The sequence below is a fragment of the Cucurbita pepo genome, chromosome LG06 (genome assembly GCF_002806865.2).
Source record: "Cucurbita pepo subsp. pepo cultivar mu-cu-16 chromosome LG06, ASM280686v2, whole genome shotgun sequence".
Classification (NCBI taxonomy): domain Eukaryota; kingdom Viridiplantae; phylum Streptophyta; class Magnoliopsida; order Cucurbitales; family Cucurbitaceae; genus Cucurbita; species Cucurbita pepo.
In genome coordinates, this window is record NC_036643.1 from 1,333,385 (window position 1) to 1,352,943 (window position 19,559).

General features: G+C 39.1%; 5 protein-coding genes and 1 pseudogene across 6 annotated transcripts in view; 4 read left to right on the forward strand and 2 right to left on the reverse strand.

Moving 5' to 3' along the window:
* The first annotated feature begins 229 nt into the window (after window positions 1-229).
* LOC111796986 (protein ANTAGONIST OF LIKE HETEROCHROMATIN PROTEIN 1-like) lies at window positions 230-2,250 on the forward strand. Its single transcript, XM_023679827.1, has one exon. It carries the CDS (start codon window positions 590-592, stop codon window positions 2,063-2,065), a length of 1,476 nt encoding a protein of 491 aa, XP_023535595.1. The 5' UTR covers window positions 230-589; the 3' UTR covers window positions 2,066-2,250.
* On the reverse strand, window positions 2,221-6,025 carry LOC111796994 (annotated as a pseudogene).
* An 810-nt stretch (window positions 6,026-6,835) lies between these two features.
* Window positions 6,836-11,828, forward strand: LOC111796985 (probable 28S rRNA (cytosine-C(5))-methyltransferase). The gene is made up of 13 exons (XM_023679826.1): window positions 6,836-7,177; window positions 8,033-8,091; window positions 8,218-8,268; window positions 8,676-8,811; window positions 9,081-9,166; window positions 9,442-9,540; window positions 9,653-9,706; window positions 9,999-10,143; window positions 10,397-10,458; window positions 10,753-10,840; window positions 10,947-11,027; window positions 11,117-11,278; window positions 11,376-11,828. The coding sequence occupies exons 1-13, from the start codon at window positions 6,931-6,933 to the stop codon at window positions 11,636-11,638; spliced, it is 1,533 nt and encodes a 510-aa protein (XP_023535594.1). The 5' UTR covers window positions 6,836-6,930; the 3' UTR covers window positions 11,639-11,828.
* LOC111796993 (17.9 kDa class II heat shock protein-like) lies at window positions 11,802-12,625 on the reverse strand. The gene has a single exon (XM_023679837.1). It carries the CDS (start codon window positions 12,464-12,466, stop codon window positions 11,996-11,998), a length of 471 nt encoding a protein of 156 aa, XP_023535605.1. The 5' UTR covers window positions 12,467-12,625; the 3' UTR covers window positions 11,802-11,995.
* A 346-nt stretch (window positions 12,626-12,971) lies between these two features.
* The window catches only part of LOC111796991 (omega-amidase, chloroplastic-like), a 7,763-nt gene continuing 1,175 nt past the window's right edge, over window positions 12,972-19,559 (forward strand). Inside the window, exons 1-9 of one of the 2 annotated variants that reach the window (XM_023679835.1) lie at window positions 12,972-13,796; window positions 15,361-15,616; window positions 16,677-17,039; window positions 17,127-17,243; window positions 17,368-17,592; window positions 17,943-18,036; window positions 18,179-18,253; window positions 18,774-18,852; window positions 19,420-19,469. In XM_023679835.1, the coding sequence (XP_023535603.1) occupies window positions 16,761-17,039; window positions 17,127-17,243; window positions 17,368-17,592; window positions 17,943-18,036; window positions 18,179-18,253; window positions 18,774-18,852; window positions 19,420-19,450 (900 nt within the window). In that variant the 5' untranslated portion in view covers window positions 12,972-13,796; window positions 15,361-15,616; window positions 16,677-16,760 and the 3' untranslated portion in view covers window positions 19,451-19,469. The remainder of the gene's footprint in view (window positions 13,797-15,360; window positions 15,617-16,676; window positions 17,040-17,126; window positions 17,244-17,367; window positions 17,593-17,942; window positions 18,037-18,178; window positions 18,254-18,773; window positions 18,853-19,419; window positions 19,470-19,559) is intronic. The other variant, XM_023679834.1, reaches the window with a different exon arrangement.
* Window positions 13,793-15,336, forward strand: LOC111796992 (solute carrier family 25 member 44-like). The gene has a single exon (XM_023679836.1). It carries the CDS (start codon window positions 14,034-14,036, stop codon window positions 15,078-15,080), a length of 1,047 nt encoding a protein of 348 aa, XP_023535604.1. The 5' UTR covers window positions 13,793-14,033; the 3' UTR covers window positions 15,081-15,336.

Consider the following 19,559-nt stretch of genomic DNA (forward strand, 5'->3'; position numbering starts at 1 on the left):
TCATAGACCCCCTATCAACAAACATCTATCATACTTATTATATAGTATTTTGCAATATAAGTAATATAATCATACGCAAACCAAAAATAAAAACTATATATTTCACATCATGGGAAAAATCCAAAATGCTAATTAATTCCATAATTAAAAAAATAAAAATAAATATATAAAAAAAAAATAATAAAAGGACGTTGAGTTTGGATTTGGAATAACCAAAGTTGTGTCCTCACCGACCACCACAGATAAATTATGTGGTTTCCGCCATACGATGACGATCCACCCATCTTCTTCAATCTTTTATTTATTCATATATTTTTGTTTATAATTTTTTATAAAATTATAATTTTGTATTTCGATTTTCAAAAGCGTTGTGGGTTTGTTTCGGCGTTTTGGGGTCTGTAATCTGTGTGTTCACATTGGTGAGTCAAACCTGTAATCATGAACTTCCAAGGGAAGGTGTTGAAGAAGAATTAGCAACAAAACCCTCACCACAATTCCATTTTTTCCATTTCTAAACCCTTTTTTTTTTTTTCTCACCAAACCCGTAATTCATTTCGTTTCTTTCAAATTTCTTGACCCTTCTTCCCCGATGAATGATTCCACCAACGGCGGTGCGAGGAAGAGGAACAGAGGGGATGAAGCCGATGAAGACGATGGTTCAATCGGAAAAAATGGCAGAGGGAAGGAGTTGAAGGGACTGGTTACTTCTCTGTTGCTGTTGGATGAACAGGAGAAGTATGAGCAGGAAGAACACGATAGAGCTTCCATGGAGGCGAAGGTTTCGATGGAGGTTAATCACAGGAAGAAGACGAAAGTCATGGATGATTTCTACTCAGAAGCTCAAGATTATTACTCTGAAGTCGAAGAATCCGACCGGTTGAAGCGAAAGAAATCGCGATTAGCAGCCAACTCCGTCGCGGTTGCAGCAGCTTCCGATGGATTACAGAAGATCGAAATCGTCAAATCAAACAAACGCGGCGGCGGCGGCGATGGCGGCGGACATCACCGGAGACTATGGGTAAAAGACAGGTCAAAAGCCTGGTGGGATGAATGTAACAGTCCGGATTATCCCGATGAAGAATTCAAGAAGCAATTCCGAATGGGAAGGGCAACTTTTGATATGATTTGTGAAGAGCTTAATTCCGCCATAGCCAAAGAGGACACGACTCTTCGAACCGCCATTCCCGTCCAGCAAAGAGTCGCCGTCTGTCTATGGAGATTAGCCACCGGCGACCCCCTTCGAGTCGTATCAAAGAAATTCGGGTTAGGTATATCCACCTGCCATAAACTGATACTCGAGGTCTGCACCGCCATTAGAACAGTGCTAATGCCGAAGCACCTGCAATGGCCGGAGGAAGAAACTCTGAGAAGAATCAAAGAGGAATACGAATCAATTTCCGGGATCCCTAACGTCGTTGGTTCAATGTACACCACACACATTCCGATCATCGCCCCCAAAATCAGCGTCGCAGCTTATTTCAACAAGCGCCACACAGAGAGAAATCAAAAAACATCATATTCAATTACAGTCCAAGGAGTCGTGGATCCGAGAGGGGTGTTCACCGACGTGTGCATCGGTTGGCCGGGATCAATGCCGGACGATCAAGTTCTAGAGAAATCAGCTCTGTTTCAAAGGGCAAACGGGGGACTATTAAAGGGGGTTTGGATTGTTGGGGGCTCAAGTTACCCATTACTGGACTGGGTTTTGGTACCTTATACACAGCAACATTTAACCTGGACTCAACATGCTTTCAACGAGAAGATTGGGGAGATTCAGAAGGTGGCTAAAGATGCCTTTGCTCGGCTGAAGGGACGGTGGCGCTGCCTGCAGAAGCGGACGGAGGTGAAGCTTCAGGACTTGCCGGTGGTGCTCGGAGCTTGCTGTGTTCTCCACAATATTTGTGAATTGGGGAATGAGGAAATGGATAGAGAACTCTCAACAGAGCTTCAAGATGATGAAATGGCTCCTGAAGTTGCTTTGAGGTCAGTGTCCTCCATGAAAGCCAGAGATGCCATTGCTCATAATCTGCTGCACCATGGCCTTGCAGGGACTTCTTTTCTTTAGCTAAGGAACTCAGAATCTAATCCTTTTTGGGTATCTGTTCGTTTCACAGCCTGAAGCTGTTGCCCATTTCACTAATGGGGTTCCTTTCTTCTTCTTTTTTTTTTTTTTCCCTTCTCTAAATTATTTTTTCATATGTTCTTGTTATGAAATTGAAATCACAAAGAAATATTTGTAGTTTAGAGCCATATACAGGTTAGATTACTAGACATGACAGACAGAATGGAATTTAAATGAAATGTTCAATTCTTTTTAAAGCTTCCTTCTTATTCTTTACCCTTTTTATGTGGGTGTGTACGTACCTGCACCAGCTCCATTTTTTGGGGTTTCCATCACGGTCAATGCTTTAGTTGGAACAGCTTTAATTGGTATCCCCAGCCCCAAGGCAGGTCTTGAAGCACTTGTTTGAAACTTGCATAATCTAAAAATAATCAAAAGTCGGAGAGTTATTGAATTCAAACTTGAGATACCAATAAATTTATGATCTTGGAATCAAATAGAACACGATTGTAAGACTAAACCTATGAGATTAAATTATGCTCCATACATAGCTTCTAAGCGCATTTAGCTTAGAGATAAATTAAAAAGATTATCTTCCTTATATTTTCAATCAATTGCTCATTCATAATTATTATATATATAAACTAGATCTATACATAAACTATTAATAAAAATAGTGTCACAAAAAAATTATAAAAAATAACATAAAACAATTTAAAAATGAGCACGTAACCATATCAATATTTAAAGGTCAACTATAACTCTAACGTAAGTTAGTCAATAAAACTTCAATTATCATCTTAAATGTAGATGAGTTGATTTTTACCTATTATTACTCGATAATGGGATTTAACTTTGTATCCCTTATGATCGGAAATTCTAAGCTTTCAAACCCCACAAGCTTGAAAAATGTGAACTTTAACCCCTTGTCCTCCCCCTTTCTCTGTAAAACTATTCTTGAGACAAAAGATTTATATATATTCACATGGGTTATAAATTTGTAACTCAGAAATACCCCACTTTGGGTGTGGGTTGGTTTTATGTGAAAATAATCATCATTCACATAAAGTTTATTACCTTCGTCAGGAATCTTTATCCCTATGTCATTTTCATAATCCAAAGCAGAAGATGTCTGAAACCTGACAGGCAGAACAAGATTAAGAAGTCATCTGACTACAACTTGCTAGCCAAAAACAGAAACAAAAAAAGTCGCACTGATCAATGACAATACCAAACATGATTTTTATTTTTGGAAAATGGCTATTTGATTCTTCTCTGGGCTCATCTCGGCCCACATCAAAAACTGAAAACTGTTGTAAGATCAGATATGGTGATAACCACCATTTTGCCAAATGCTTCATTTGAACCATTTTATTCTATATTCTGTCTGGGAATAAACTTCTACTATTTCACAGGATCCACAGGGCACCTAACAGGAAATCATACTTGTAAGTTCATCGCCCGTCATCGTGGTTAGATGGTAAGCGGAAAGGAAAATGTGCAAATTGAATCTTCAAAGCAGGGGAATCAGGTTTTTTGTCATCGAACTTGTAACCTGCAGAAAATCATACATCAGATTATCTAAACTTATATGAAGCATTTGAAGAGTTGTCCTAGTTCATTTAGAGAAATTCATTGATCGAGTGTCCGTTCATAAATAATGTCAATGGCATCATTAGTTAAAGAGGTAGTGGGAAAGGAGAACGGAGGCATTATTTTGGTGAGTGATTTAGGAGTGCCCAAGTACCTGAAACATTTGGTTTATCATACAGTTTGGCCATCCTTTGTCTTAGAATCCGGCGCAATTGTAGTGCCAGATATACTTAGCTAAATACTAGATCATAAATTTTATGTACCAAGCAATACACAATAAGAATCCCTAAATACTGCTGCACGTTTTCAGTTTCTTCAAGCATTTATCTTTACGTTTTGACTTAGATTATCACCCGTACAGAAAGGAATAAATCATACAATACCTTGAAGAGCTTCCATTGCAGCCCGGGCATATCTTGCTTCAATGAACTCAACAAAACATAATACCGTAGCCTTGTCTCCACGCTGCAGTTCAAATACTCGTTATAACAGAAGAAATGTACAATGACGTTTAAGAACATATGACAGAAGAAAAATAATACCATAAAATCTGAGCACAAGGACACAATAATTATAAACAGGACCTCCACCATAGAGTGCATGCAGTTGTTAATTGCCAATGAAGGCCTTATCGTAGTAAAACATGCCTCCATAGTTTAAATTTTAAAGTAAAGGGAGCCTGATAACTTACCCGTCTGGGCTCCTTGTGAACAACTCTGATGTCTTTATAGCCAATAAATGGGCGGAAAAGATCTTACAATTCGAAGTTAAGATATGACAAAACATGACTACGTGACAATAGTTCTGTCTATTGCAATTTACGTCCTATTTTCTTTGACTAAAGTGACATCAAGAAGACAACAATGGTTGTTTTAAGTTTTAAGAGAAGCTCAACTTGTTTGGGATGCTGCCTACACCCTAGGAAAGTTAAAGCACAGGGTGTAAATAAAGTTGGAGAGACAGGAGAAATAGTAACAAAAGTAAGCACATGAGGCAAAAGGATACGGCCTACTTCTCTCCTAGTACAATCTGTAGGAAGTCCATCAACGAAAATAATGTTTGATTCCCGAGACGAAATTGGATCGCAATCAGCAGTTCTGAGACCAAGAGAATTGGCCCTTTCATGACCTATTTCTGCCATATCCATCAGTCCTGGACTATTGCCCACTGCAATATCTTGTCTTTGACTTGCTAATGAATCTTCAAATGGAGATCTGTAGCCTTTTGCACTCGAACTGCCCCCAATAACTGGTTCCGGGTGATTACTAATGGTTCCTACTTCAGTATATCCATAAGCTCCCGGTCCTGATGAATTTTTCGACAGTCACAAGTCATGCAAAGCACTCATTAAATAAATATATTTTATGCTAAAGATAAAATTCTTACATGTTTCAGCAAATCATCAGGAGGGATGTACCATTGGTCAATAGAGGTTGAATTAGGGTAAGATGTCAAAGGAGGTGCTTCAGAGTAGGTTGAAAGGCCAGACCTCGCTACACTTCCTGCTGCATGAGCCAACAATTGAACATTAGCTTGAAGTATGCTGTTCACAGAATCGGTTAAATCTATAGACCATGTACTCCACACTTCACATCGCATAAGGAGAAGGGAGACTTCCATTTCCCATCTTTTTCTTTAAGGAAAATCAATTAGCCCCAGATTCTTCCAAGCCAGACCCAAAAACGAGGTACGTGAATAGAATTAAATATTGGTGTGAATAAGCAATGAACAAGGGAATTTTATGGAATGACTAGGTTGAACCACTCGTATCCTAAAATACAGCAGCTGAAATGATTCAACAGAAACTAGCCTTGCAATTGCTCCATATAAATGATTCAACAGGCCGATACTACAGTATCATAAAAATTTTCCAAGCAAAATAATACACTACAGTCATCGAGCAGTACAAGGAACAATTCACATGATCAACCCTATGGTACCTCATCCAGACATCCTCTAACGCAACGATTACCCAGAAAGTTGATGGTTTATCTTTTCGCCTATATTCAGTACAAATGCAACTGGCCAAAAGCTTATTCTACTTTAATTTTTCTCTTTAAGCTCGATTTCGTTCACCTGAGCTACTTTTCGTTCCATGCTGCCAATATTCTTCCGATCAAGTGTAGCAGTGATTCTAAACAATGAAATCTTGTTCCAAGATCGAGTAAATGGAAGAAATACAAGAGGTCATTGAACTAGGGTTCCATATGAGATGAGTACCTCTATCTGCTATCTGCTATCTGGTATACGCATCCTCTCCCATGGCTTGGCCGTCTGCTCTGCTTCCGCTGCAACTGCGACCTTCCCGCGGTCTCGTCTTTCTCCGGTTCTCCGTAAATGCTTAAATTGGCCAAAATACTTCCAACATTAAATTTTCAATTATATCTTATATCCTTCACAAAATTTATTTTTGTTTTCAGAAAAAAAAAAAATAATAATAAATAACAAATCTTTAGAATATAAATAAAAATTAACCATTATTTATAGTTATATGGAATATTAATACCATTATTACTATTTATTTCACACCAAAATATTTTATAAAGATTGATTCTTCAACATTAATTGTTAAATTATTTTACTTATGTCCTTTAAATTATACTTTTGTCCATTTTCATTTTATTTTTATTAAATTTAACTTTTTTAGTTTTTTTTTAACAAAATTCTGTTTCTCCCAATAAATAAATAAAATAAAATAAAATAAAATTTTAGATCGTTATAATTGATCTAGAACAATAATATAATATTATGAATCATATCAGTTATAGCTATTTTCGTTTGCCTCCCAAATATGATTCGTAGGGTTTTACATTCACTGAGACTGCATTTATCAAGTGAGTAAGAGAGAGCGATTCAATGTCTTGCAGGTTCAACATCATCAACACGAAGGTCGGCTACCTTAAATGCTAGAAATGGAGTATCGAATAAGATATCAATCCTCGAATAGAATGAAACCCTAATATATATATATATATAATCCCATATATATATATATATATATATATATATATATATAATCCCAATACTTTCATTAAGAGTATAATTAATAAATCCTAATTAAAACATAAGTCATTTTCGCAAAATAATATTTTAATTATTTTTCAAGTACTATTTGACCTAAGTAAACCCAAGACAAGAGGTCTTAATTGGAATTTAACACGCTGGTTTATGCCCATGACTTTGCCCTATGATACGACGTCACTTCACAGCACAATTGGGCTCAGCGACCTTCACAGGGTCCCGATTGGAGTTTGGAGTGTGCCTTCTTGGTAGCCATGGGGCGCGTTAACCCCAGAACCAAGCCATCGGTGGCGGGAACTGCCGGTAAATCAGAAAGTCGGCGGATGAGCAACGCGGACCGTTCGGCATACTTCGCTAGGAGAGAGGCGGCGAAGATATTGCGGCGTGTTCTTGAGGGTGATGCTCACCGTCGAGCCGTCGCCTCCATTAAGTCACTCGTTTATGCTCCGTCTGTTCGGAATAAGAAGGGTACATTCGCTCTTGTTTGCAAGACTCTCAAGTGTAAGTTCTGAACAACGACTCTTTCCCGCCATGAATGCTGAAAAGGATTTTCAAACGATTCTCGTGTAGGTATCAGAAGAAAATATTGGTTTTAGTTCAACATTTTGTTTTGCGATTGAATAGGAGTGCTAGGAATCTTGCCCACTGTATAAAAACTTTCATGAGTTTGCTTTGGTTTTTTGTATTCGTTACTTATAAACCCATAATCGTTCCCTAAATTATTCAAAATGGGACTCACTCCCAACCATTACAACAATCATTAACAATCCTCCCCTTGAATAAAGTATACCATAGAGGCTCTCCAGAAGCTATGTAGTCCTCAAACAGCCTCCCCTTAATTGAGGCTTGACTCCTTTCTCTAAAGCCCTCGAGTAAGTACACCATTTGTTCGAAGTTTAAAGATTCTATTGATATAGATTCTCTGGATAAATTAAGGGCATTCTAATACCATGTTAAGAATCACGAATCTCCACAGTGGTATGATATTGTCCACTTTGAGCATAATCTCTCATGACTTTGCTTTTAGTTTCGTTCCGATGGAGATGTATTCCTCAATTCTAAACCCAACATCATTCCCTAAATTAGCGAAGGTGGGACTCCCTCCCAACAATCCTCAACCGCCTTATATTGTATTGCAACAGTTTTTGCTCTACAACTTCGAACTGTATTGATAGCGTAGCAATAGATTATCTGGGAAATTGAAATCCTATTTATTTGGTGTGAATGATTATGTGACAAGCTCGGTAAATCATCTCTTTCCTCGCCCTTCAGTGGTGATAGCTGCGGTGATGTAGCATAACTAAAAAGGTCCATTTTGTAGCTTTCTGAATTCTCTTGCTTTGGTTGTATTATTAGACCTCCCTGTAATCAAGGAAGTACTGGAGGCTGCTGATTTATTGAGCAACAAATGGAAGGTACTCTTGCACCTTCTTTGTAATTCATTTGCTTCATACATATTTCTTAAGTCTTGGATAATTCTGTCTTGATAGCTTTCTCACTTACCACAAACATACCATAACATTAATCTAATATTGTTGCAGAGGCAGAAGGAATTAATTTATGTCATCATGTATGATATCCTCCTAGGCCAGGTATTTTATTCATCTTAGATCAAGACAATATCAGTTTATCATTCAAAGGTCGACTCCGAAAATGTTTTTTGATAGTTGAACAAGCGGGGGTAGATTTATTGTTGCTCAAATTCTGTGTCGGCCATCAAGATGTTTTCAAATTTATTTACTCGAAACCAGTTTTGTCCATTTCAAATTTATTTACTCGAAACCAGTTTTGTCCACCTTCAATAGTAACTTATATCATCAAGAGTTACTGGGTCCGCTGGGAGTTTGGAGGTCGGATCATGTATTTCAATACCTTGGATAAATTATTGTTACAATAATGTGTCTAATGAATATGTAAAAACTTCTGCTACTGAGACTGCTGCAGCTTGCTTATTTTACATTTGGTGATGATTGGCAATATTTTATGGAACTATGCGTAGAAAACTCCTTTAGCTGGCGATGCAGAGAAGTTTCTTATGCGGCAGCAAAGCGCTTTACAATCTGTGGTTACACAGCTTTTGTCAAAGAGAAAAGCAAATAATATTGAAGATTTAATAGCTCGTGGTGATAATCCTGGTAAGTGTTCTTTATGATTATGTTGTTGTGCTGATTCTGCCCGGTTCGAGAACTTTTTAGTTTTCTGTTTTTTACTCGCATTCTTAGTCAAATTCTAAAAACAAAACAATTTTTCGTAGTTATCAAAACTTGACTTGGTTTTTTAAACACGAGTAGAAACAAATAACAAAATGTAAAAACTTATGAGTAAAAGTAGTGTTTACAAGCTTAATTTTTATGGTTATCAAACGGGTTCTTAGTTATTATGCCAACTCTGATCTTCAATTCAGGTGTTTCAAGGCCTCGTTTTATCCGTGTGAATACTTTGAAGATGGATGTTCACACAGCAATACAAGAATTAGGCAAAAGATATGCAGTGAGTTCCAAAATCTTTCCGAATTGTTGTTGATGTGTTTAAAAGTAGTGTAGAGTTCAATAGCCACAGCAGAATTATCTTCACTTATTGCACACTTCATCATTTTGTAAATTATTAATTATTCTAAGTGCCTCCTAGCCCCTTTAATCCTTTTAAAACATGCATAATGGATGCTGGGATAGAATTTGTCCCGAGTTTTATTGTTGGTAAGGTTTGTATTCCATTTGGACACTTCAGAAGAATTCCTTAAAGGTGCTGGTTATTATGTCAAATAGGTTCAGAAGGATGACATGGTTCCTGACCTCTTGGTACTTCCTCCAGGCAGCGATTTACATGATCATCCATTGGTTGCAGATGGGAGTATCTTCATGCAAGTAAGTCCCTAGTTTTCTTCAGTCCAATTTATCACGAAACATGTATTAAAGGTCAAGGGTTGCTGTTCTTTCTTTCTATTGTATAACAACAAGTTAGTACTGATGTTTGTAGGGGAAGGCTAGTTCTATGGTTGCAGTAGCCCTTGATCCCAAGCCAGGATGGGAAGTAAGATCACTTAGCCTGTACTTACTGTCGAGCTCACTTCATAATTTGGATCGATTTCTATGGTTTCTTGGTTTCTCCTCGCTCTTTTCCACCTTTAATTGATATTACAAGTTCTGTCGAACAACTTACTGTTTTACGAACAACTTAACATCCTTTATGGAGTATGAACTCGTGTTTTATTGCCTCTTTTCTTTCCACCACTTTATCACCTGTTTCATCTTTGTTCATCCTCCCTGTAGCTTGATTACTTTAGCGTTGATACTTTCCGTTCTGATATTTTGTATTATTGAAGGTCCTTGATGCATGTTCAGCTCCGGGTAACAAAACTGTCCACCTTGCCTCTCTCATGAACGGAAAAGGAAGGATCATTGCATGTGAATTGAACGAAAACAGGGTCAAACGCTTACAACATACAATCAAACTATCGGGAGCTTCTAGTATCCTTTGTCGATAGTATATGGGTTTCGTAACTAGCAACTCTCTATCCATCTGCAATTTTACATCATGTTGTTTGCTCGAATTAGATAAATCACTCTGCATATGAGCCTTTCATTTTAATGGGTTGGAGACTAAAAAGTAACATGATGTCCCCGTTTATGCCCAGCTAATTTCCTGGATAGTTCCTTTATTGATTCCAACATGTTCCTGTAAATTGTACGTTACCTTGATTCAACTTAACCTTGGTGCAAGATATAGAAGTTTTGCATGGGGATTTCCTTGCTCTTGATCCAAAAGATCCTTCGTTGTCCAAAGTAAGTTCTGCTCCGATCCGCACTGATCATCTTTTGTTCAGTTACACCCTCCTGTTCTTTTAAACGATGGCTTCTCTGATGTGGTTAGATTAGCCAAGCATTACAGCTTTAAGCGTTTACAAGGCAATTCCATTGCCCCTTGGTTTTGACAGAACTATAGAAATAATAAGTAATAACCACAGCCATTATTGCTTAGAAATTAGAATAGTTTGCGATTTCTATTTTTTGCCACGGCATACTGATATTCAGCTGGAAAATGTTCACTCTTGCATCATCCTCTTTTGATTTCTCAAGGTCCGTGCCATTCTTTTGGATCCTTCCTGCTCTGGGTCTGGAACTGCAGCTGCTAGATTAGATCATTTGCTCCCGTCACATGTTGAAGGTAACTCACTCCTAGCCGTGTAATAGTTAGCACAATTTGTAATCTATTATCTGCTATATCTTCTTCTGGTTAGTGCTACCTTCATCTGTCTTCATGAATTGTGCAGGGAAGAGCTCTGGGGATGACCTTGAACGACTGGAAAAACTCGCTGCCTTTCAGAGGAAGGCTCTAGCTCATGCATTTTCCTGTGAGTTCAGTTTCCTATGAGCAATGTATTCTCCTATAAAGCAATCCTTTTTCTATTCGCTGCTCATGACTAACGTCATCTCCTCGCAGTTCCTGCCGTAGAGAGAATTGTTTACAGCACTTGTTCTGTTCATCAAGTTGAAAACGAAGATGTTGTCCACTCATTATTACCTTTGGCTGAATCGCATGGCTTTCAACTGGAAACTCCGTTCCCACAGTGGCAGCGGCGAGGTCTCCCAGTTTTCGCCGGCGGTAAGTATCAACAGATTGTTTGGCGTCTTTTTTTGAACTCGCCCTATTCAAATTAGAGCTATTTAGAGAACTTTTGGATTATTTTCTCATTATGCAGCTAACCATTTGCTTCGAACCGACCCCATCGAAGACAAAGAAGGATTCTTCATAGCACTATTTAAGAAGCAGAACACGACGCACCCATTTCCCCAAATTTCTAGTAGAGATAAAAGCTCTAGAAATCATGGCGGAAACGTCAGGAACAGTCGGGCAGTTGCGTGCCTTCCTACCACCATGTTCAAAATGTGGATGTATGCACATTCAAAGAGGACACGACGGAGAAAAATCCACACTCCATCCAAAACCAGAACAAGATCTTGATTATTCTCAAAACAGAGCACAGTAAAATCTTCAAAGTTTCAACATTTTCGCTCAGGTTAGTAGAATTACAATTCAAGCCTAGCTTTTCATTGTTTATCTTTATGTTTAGAACATCGCATAGCGTCTAATTGACTGTGTCTCATATCTATACGATAGACATTTCTTATAAAACCTTAAAATTTTCATTAAAGTAAGCATTTCAAGCACACACTACAGAGGTAACCCCCACATATCGGTTATTACGACAGCAAAAAGGAAAGGGAAAATAAAACACACACGTACACCATGGTGCCATATCTTGAAAACCCATGATCCAAAGTTCAGAAGTAGGAATCCATCCATAATACTCCCGCCCCATCAATTGACCTTGACCTCAACGATCTTGGGCTTCTTAGGCTCCGGTGGTGGCAACTTTTGCACAGTCACAGTAAGCACACCGTCCTGACAAACCGCCGTAATGGCATCCGTGTTGGCATTTTCCGGCAACACAAATTTCCTCATAAACTTGCCGACTCTTCTCTCCATCCTTACGTACTTAGCCCCTTCTTTCTCCTCCTCCCTCTTCCTCTCGCCACTTACCAGTAGCACATTGTCTTCCTCTACCTGAACCTTGATGTCACCAACCTTCAACCCCGGCATGTCGACGACAAAAACATAGGAATTCGGATACTCCTTGACGTCGGCCGGAGTGGCTGCCATGGCCTTGGCGTCCCGGACGTAGGTACGGGTCGGGGCGCTGAAAGACTTGTCGGCGTCGTCGGCGAAGTCCATCACCTGCTGGAGGGTGGAGAAGAGTGGGGAGTCCAAGCCCATGACTCTGAGATCCATCTTTCTCTTGTTTGATGCTTAGGGAAAGAACACAGGAGAAGGAATGTTGGCGCAAAGGAGAATGTTGTTGTAGGAAACGTTATGTAAGAGATGTTTTACTTGAGGGGAAGGGTGACCGGTTGGTTCGGTTTTATATGTGTTGTGAATGAACTTCAGGAACCGAGGGACGAATTTTCTGGAAGTATTGAGAAGAGCTGGAAGGAGGTTCCAGGAGCTTCTGTCGCATTCCTCGTTTGGATTCTGGAAGTTAACGGAGTCAATAGACGATAATGACCTTGTCATTTGCGAATATTACGGAGGGAAATTTTTATTTGGATTAATAATTTAATTTTTTCTCAGAAAAAAATAAAATAAAGCGATTTTTACCTGAAATTTTAATTTCTACAATTTTACATTTCATTTAATTTTAAATTTTCAATTTCATAAATTAAACTCTTTAATTTCAATAAAATAAAGTTTTGTACAAATAAGTTTAACCAATGCACAGATGACCCAACGGCGCTACATGCGTGGCTGTCCATCTAGGAAGCTACTCTCCACGTGGCCTTGAACCTGGAACGACGTGGTATTAGCAGCCGAAAGCAATTCTCCGACGTGGACTAACGAAGATGCTTGGCCCAAAAAGATTGACTTTCGTAATGGGCTTTGAGAATGGATTGGCACAAATGGGCCTGAGGCAGTCTCGGCCCATGTTTCGTAGGTCGGTACCCCACAGAATTCCATTTCCCCCATAAAATGTGAACCATTACCAAGAGTCAATGGTTTCCGTTGATCGCACAAAAGCCGGCCATGGATTTGTAAATGGATTGATCAAAAGCTAAGCCGTCACCTTTTTGAACATGACTGTACAGAAGTGATGAAAACTGAAGCCTTGAGCTATTGGCATGTGTGTCGGAGAAAAACTATGTGCCGATCCGGTTCTGTTGCCCGAGTCCCTGCTTCTTCACCGCCCCCAACAATGGGATTTCAATCAAACCTAAGAATGCTTAGCCTCTGGCTTTCGTTTTCGGCTTTTGGTTCATCCTTAAAAGAGGTTAATATCTAAAAATGACCTCGACATGGTAATGGACACGTGTCCACCCTCCTCGATCCTCAAAACCCTCGCGAAAATCCATAAATCTTGTCCTTTCTTTCTTCTTCAGATCTTTATATTCCTTCCTTCGCCTCCATTTCCGCTCTCGCTGCTTTCTGGGTTTTCTACAGACCCTTTTTCGATTTGGGTTTGTGTTTGTTTGGCGCTGGAATCACCTGATTTCCCGTTTCTCCCCCTTTGCCTACGCGGGTTGATCGTATTGGATTCTGCCATCTCACAATCCATTTCCAGACAAACGTAAATACTCCACTTATTGCTGTTTTTGTCTCTTGTAGTTCATCTTCTGATCTCCCTTTTTTTGTTTCTATGATGACCCTTTTCATTTGGGTCTTTTCTGTATTTCATTTTTGAAGTTTTGTTTCTGTAAATTACTTCTCTTACACGAGATAGGAGCTTTGATTACATAATTTGTAGAAGGAAGACGGTTCATCTGGTTTCTGGGGTGGTTTGTAAGTAGCTTTAGAACTGGCTAAGATGAGCCTAGATGCCGCTGAGGATGAATCCACCTCTGAAATTCATATTCCAGCAGAGATTGATTGGGATATGTTAGACAAATCCAAATTCTTTTTTCTGGGTGCTGCTTTATTTTCAGGTGTATCAACCGCCCTTTATCCTATTGTTGTTTTGAAAACTCGACTTCAGGTTTCTTCTACCAAGTTATCCTGCTTTAAAATGTCATATTCTATCATGCGCCATGAAGGCTTAAGAGGATTTTACAGAGGGTTTGGAACCTCTTTAATGGGAACTATCCCAGCTCGAGCCTTTTACATGGCAGCTCTTGAAGTTACCAAGAGTGGTGTTGGAAGTGCAACTATTAGGCTAGGTCTTTCAGACACCACAGCCATGGCTATAGCTAATGCAGCTGCAGGGTTGAGCTCTGCCATGGCTGCTCAATTGGTCTGGACTCCAGTAGATGTTGTAAGCCAACGACTAATGGTTCAGGGCAGCTGTATCAATGCTAAGAACAGTGTTTCTAATCTTAATTCTTGCGTTTATAAAAACGGTATCGACGCGTTTAGAAAGATCATTTATGCTGATGGCTTGCGAGGATTATATAGGGGATTTGGGATTTCAATATTGACATATGCTCCATCAAATGCAGTTTGGTGGGCTTCTTACTCTGTAGCTCATAGATTCATTTGGAGTGGTCTAAGCTACTACACAAGTAAGAAGGATGAGAGTTGTATAAGTGGCTATGGTTTTAAAGCAGATTCTAAGGCAACAGTGGCAGTTCAAGGGTTGAGTGCAACCTTTGCCAGTGGGGTTTGTGCTATGATAACAATGCCATTGGATACCATCAAGACTAGATTGCAAGTTTTGGATGGAGAAGAAAATGGCCAGAGACGCCCTCTAACGGCGTTGCAGACCGTAAGGAACTTGGTGAAGGAAGGCGGTCTGAATGCTTGTTATAGAGGGCTTGGACCGAGGTGGGCTTCCATGGCTATGTCTGCAACCACCATGATCACAACCTATGAGTTTCTCAAACGGCTATCTGCTAAGAACCAAGATCGTTTGAGCTGATCGCTCGAGCAGACGATGACAGATATACAAAGGATACTTTGCAAGTTACATGATTGCCATTTTCCTGTATTGCTGGGTAGACTTGGTTCAAGATCATACTGAATATGGCATGAAAACTTGTAATGTTCATACCTCATCAATAAGGCACTTCATTTTTCCTTTCATTTCTCTTGTACACACGCTTGTGCTAATATAAACTAGTTATCAATGATTTGTATTATATACTTCCAAGAAATATAATCTTCTTCTAGGCCTATCTTATCTAGCTTCTTTTTCGAAGTTTGTTGTTGGGCGAGGAACTCGAGCATTGATGATTATTGCCTCTTGCCCGTGGTCTACCCCACGGATCGATTCGGGAGGCTTCATTCACTCTAAGGTTAGTTCGAGGAGTGTTGATGATTATAAATTGTTAACTTTTCTCTCTGAAGATCTAACAGGAACTTGGAGAAATTTTCAAATGTTTCGAGCCGGGCCGACGCTAAGAGATGTGGAGTTTACAGAATTCAGAAGCTTCTCTGAATTTAACATCTTCTAAAGTGAGAATCCATTGTTGTTTATGTCCTTAAGCTTGGTGTTTATCTTCTAAAGTGATTACGTATTTCCTTAATATCGTCTGTTTGTCTGGAGGATGGTGGTGCATACTGCCTTTTGAATTTGATGTTTATTGGACTTTCTCCATGGATATTCTCCTTTCTTGTGTTCCCATTTGGAAACATTTTTGGTAGCATGGTTACGAGGAAGGTTCTCAGTTTATAAGGGTGTGGAAACCTCTTCCTGTTTTAAAAACGTTGAGGGGGAAGCTTGAAAGGGAAAGTCCGAAGAGAACAATATCTGCTAGCGGTGGGCTTGAGTTATTACAAATGTAATCAGAGCCATACACCGGGCTGTGTGCCAACGAGTACGTTGGGCCCCAAGCGGGGTAGATTGTGAGATCCCACGTCGGTTGAAGAGGGGAATGAAACATTCCTTATAAGGGTGTAGAAACCTCTTCAAGTGCGAGGGTATTCGTATCTCAATTTTTGTTATGGGTCACCATTATACTCTTTCAAATCCTAATTTTTACATGATCTCGACGTTCCCGATGACGGGTTTTGACGGGTTTCGCCGGGGAAGAAGTAATGGCTGGAGGGTCTCACAGTAGAACTCCGATAATCCACGTCAGCAGCGGCAGCTTCATCAGAAATGGAAGAAGAGTGTGAAACTGAGATTGTCGTCGGTGAATAGAGGGTAATTCCGATGGAATTTCCTTAACGGGAACTCGCCGGGATTCTGAGTGAAGGGATATAATTGTTAAAGCGCGGGAAGTAGTTTATTGCAGTTGGCGCTGGCGGGCGGTTGGGTTTTTCGAAAGAAGTTAGCACCAAATTGACTTATTATACAATTTTTTTAAAATAAAAAAACTATTAATTAAAAATAAAAAATTTATTATATTCACCAGGCAGTTTCAGAATATTTATTTTATTGCAATTTAGTAAAAGTAATTAAATAAACTTTTTTTTTTTTTTTTTTTTTTTTTTATCTTTATAAAGTAANAATTTCTATTATTCCACTTTTTATAAAAAAGCACTTTTACGTTGTTCCCTAAACTATGGACAGATTATCCATCGGTTCCATCTCAAAACGACGTGGTAGCGAAACTTGGTAGAGCTGATCATTGAAACGTCGTCGTTTGATCTGGAGATGAAAGCGGCCATTTCTTCGTTGATTAGCTTCAGAAATTTCGATCTCCACGAACCTTCCCTCTCCCGCTCTATTTTCCGGCAGCTCCCTCTTCTTCTACCGTCTAAGTTCCCGGTCGTATCCACCGACGCCAAGGCCAACGGCGCCAATTTTACCAGCCTGCACCAGAAGTTCCGTTTCCCCTCTATGAAAACCTCGCCGATTATGGCCTCATCCTTCAATCCCGAGCGAGCTACATCTCCGCCTGCAGTTCCGCCGCCGGTACCTCCAGTCACCAAGGTCAGTTTGTCTACTTTACTCATTCTCACCTCGGTTTTGTTTCGTTAATTAATGTTATAGTGGTATTTCTTGCTTGTTTCGACGTAGTTTAAAATCGGGCTATGTCAATTGATGGCGACGCCTGATAAGCAAAGGAATATTGAACATGCTCGTAAGGCCATTGAGGAGGCTGTGGAAAAGGGCGCCAAGCTTGTTGTCTTGCCGGTGAGTTCTTAAGTTTGAAAGTTATTGTTAGTTTGGTGTATTTTAAGCTTTCCTGGTGGTATTTCGTGGTTTTAGGCCTTCCGTTCTGCTCGTGACTTGTTTTCCCCGCATATTTCTGTGACAGGAAATATGGAATGTTCCTTATTCACAGGATACCGTATCACTTTATGCCGAGGACATTGAAGCCGGTGGTGATGCCTCCCCTTCAACAGCAATGTTATCTGAAGTTTCGCGTCGTTTAAAAGTCACAATAGTCGGCGGCTCAATTGTAGAGCGCTCGGGGGATAAAATATATAATACTTGTTGTGTTTTTGGCACTGACGGAAACATGAAAGCTAAACACAGGAAGGTAAAAAAATGATGTTAATGCATAGTTTTTGAGTCTTTTGATGGCATTGGCATTCAATGTGGCACTAAAGATATTTCCTGATTTGCTTGTGGATGACGGGAGGCCTTGATGGTTCTATTTGGTTATTTGGTGTAAAATCACTTTTAGGGTATTCCTCAGTTTGTCTTCTGATACATTTTTCTGTTTGAGTTTTTATTTTGTTGTTAGGAGATGGATTTGGTAATTCAATGCTTCAAGTGTTTTACAGGAGAAACTGTTAATGTTGTTTAGATTAATCTAACTAATCTAGAGGATGTTTCTTTGTTGGTAGTTCATCACTCACAAGTTTATTGTGCCATTTTCAACTACAGATACATCTTTTTGATATTGATATCCCCGGAAAAATCACTTTTATCGAGTCCAAGGCCATCGCAGCAGGTCAAACACCTACTGTTGTGGACACAGGTCGGTATGTGTTTTTTTTTTTTACTTTTCATGGAGGTTCTTGTAACTGGCATGTGATTAATATAAACCTAACTAAAATTACATTTCGTACTCCTAGTGACTATTATGTTTTCGGAAATTAACTATTTGCTGGTTCATGCAGAAGTTGGACGTATTGGTATTGGAATTTGTTATGACATTCGTTTTCCAGAACTAGCCATGATATATGCTGCAAGAGGTTTGGCTATTTCTTGTCCAAAATTTCCAGTCTCCTATGACATCTTGTCATGTCTTCTAATACTGAAGATTACCGTCATTAGTACTCTAGGTTATTACATTTAATGAATAATCAATTACAGTATGCCAATAGTAGTGACCTCCCTCTTATATAATATATTCCTTGTGACATGATTAATCCTATACAGTAAATGGTGTATTCTGCTGTAATATTCGTTCCTTTAAGCTCAAGTTTCCATCTATAATATTGTCAGATATTGATTATGAGGATTTAACTTTTTCAGTATTTATGTTAGTCATCTCTTATGTTGGTCAGAGCAGAGATAAATTGTGTGTGTATTTGGCTTGATAAATATGATCTAATAAAAGATGTATCTTTGACGTGTAAATCTGATTGTATTCTTTAACTCGTCTGGCATCTCGTAGATTGTTGTGGTGGCCATACAAAATCAATCATGATAATTTTATGTGGACTATCAGGGCCATTTTTGGTGCTGACACTAACAAATTGTTAACATCAGGTGCTCACTTGATTTGCTATCCTGGGGCATTTAACATGACCACTGGACCATTGCACTGGGAGTTATTGCAGCGCGCAAGGTATAAGCTTCTATATTAATTTCTGCCTTTATGGTTTGTTGCTAATGGTAGTTTACATGTCTTGATGTTGTGTACATGCTAAATAGTATAAAGATGGTTTTGATCTCCAAGATGGGTGAGTTTTAGTTGATACTCTGTACATGATGCCTCAAAAGGCAGATCAAGATTCTTTCTGGGATATATTACTACAACTACCAACAGTTGTGAGTACATAGTATGTTGGGACCTGATATACTGGGCCATCTACTGATAAGGGTCATCTTTTATCTAGCAAAGCCTTTCCTTTGAGTGCCCCTTCCCTCCCCTAGGCAGCCAGGTCTTCAGAAAACCATTGTCGGCTTTTAAGAAAAGGGGGAAAAGGAAAATTTAACTTTCATTATATTGTGACAACCCCGTAGTCTGCTGTTTGTCCATCCAATAATCTGATTCTTTTGGTCCATTTTCTTTTAGATAAAATTGTATTGGATCTACTTAATTTTGGAAGCGTTTGAAATTGTATACTATATTGTAGCTTATTGACATACTTGATTGTTTTAACTGATATTTGTGCTTTGATGTTTTATGCAGGGCTGTAGATAATCTGGTATTCTACGAGTGATATCAATATGGCATGATTGGTTGTGTAGCTGAATCCATAATACTTCATAGTTTAAAAGAATAAAAATAAAAATGCTGCATAGCTCTTTTTATCTTTGGGGGGGGGGGGG

Bases quoted from the DNA above. Each gene is read 5' to 3' on its own strand.
- LOC111796992 (XM_023679836.1), top strand. From the start codon at position 14,034: ATGAGCCTAGATGCCGCTGAGGATGAATCCACCTCTGAAATTCATATT.
- LOC111796985 (XM_023679826.1), top strand. From the start codon at position 6,931: ATGGGGCGCGTTAACCCCAGAACCAAGCCATCGGTGGCGGGAACTGCC. The intron at 9,707-9,998 runs GTAAGATCACTT...GTATTATTGAAG, and splicing joins ATCCCAAGCCAGGATGGGAA to GTCCTTGATGCATGTTCAGC. The intron at 11,028-11,116 runs GTGAGTTCAGTT...ATCTCCTCGCAG, and splicing joins TCTAGCTCATGCATTTTCCT to TTCCTGCCGTAGAGAGAATT.
- LOC111796986 (XM_023679827.1), top strand. From the start codon at position 590: ATGAATGATTCCACCAACGGCGGTGCGAGGAAGAGGAACAGAGGGGAT.
- LOC111796993 (XM_023679837.1), bottom strand. From the start codon at position 12,466: ATGGATCTCAGAGTCATGGGCTTGGACTCCCCACTCTTCTCCACCCTC.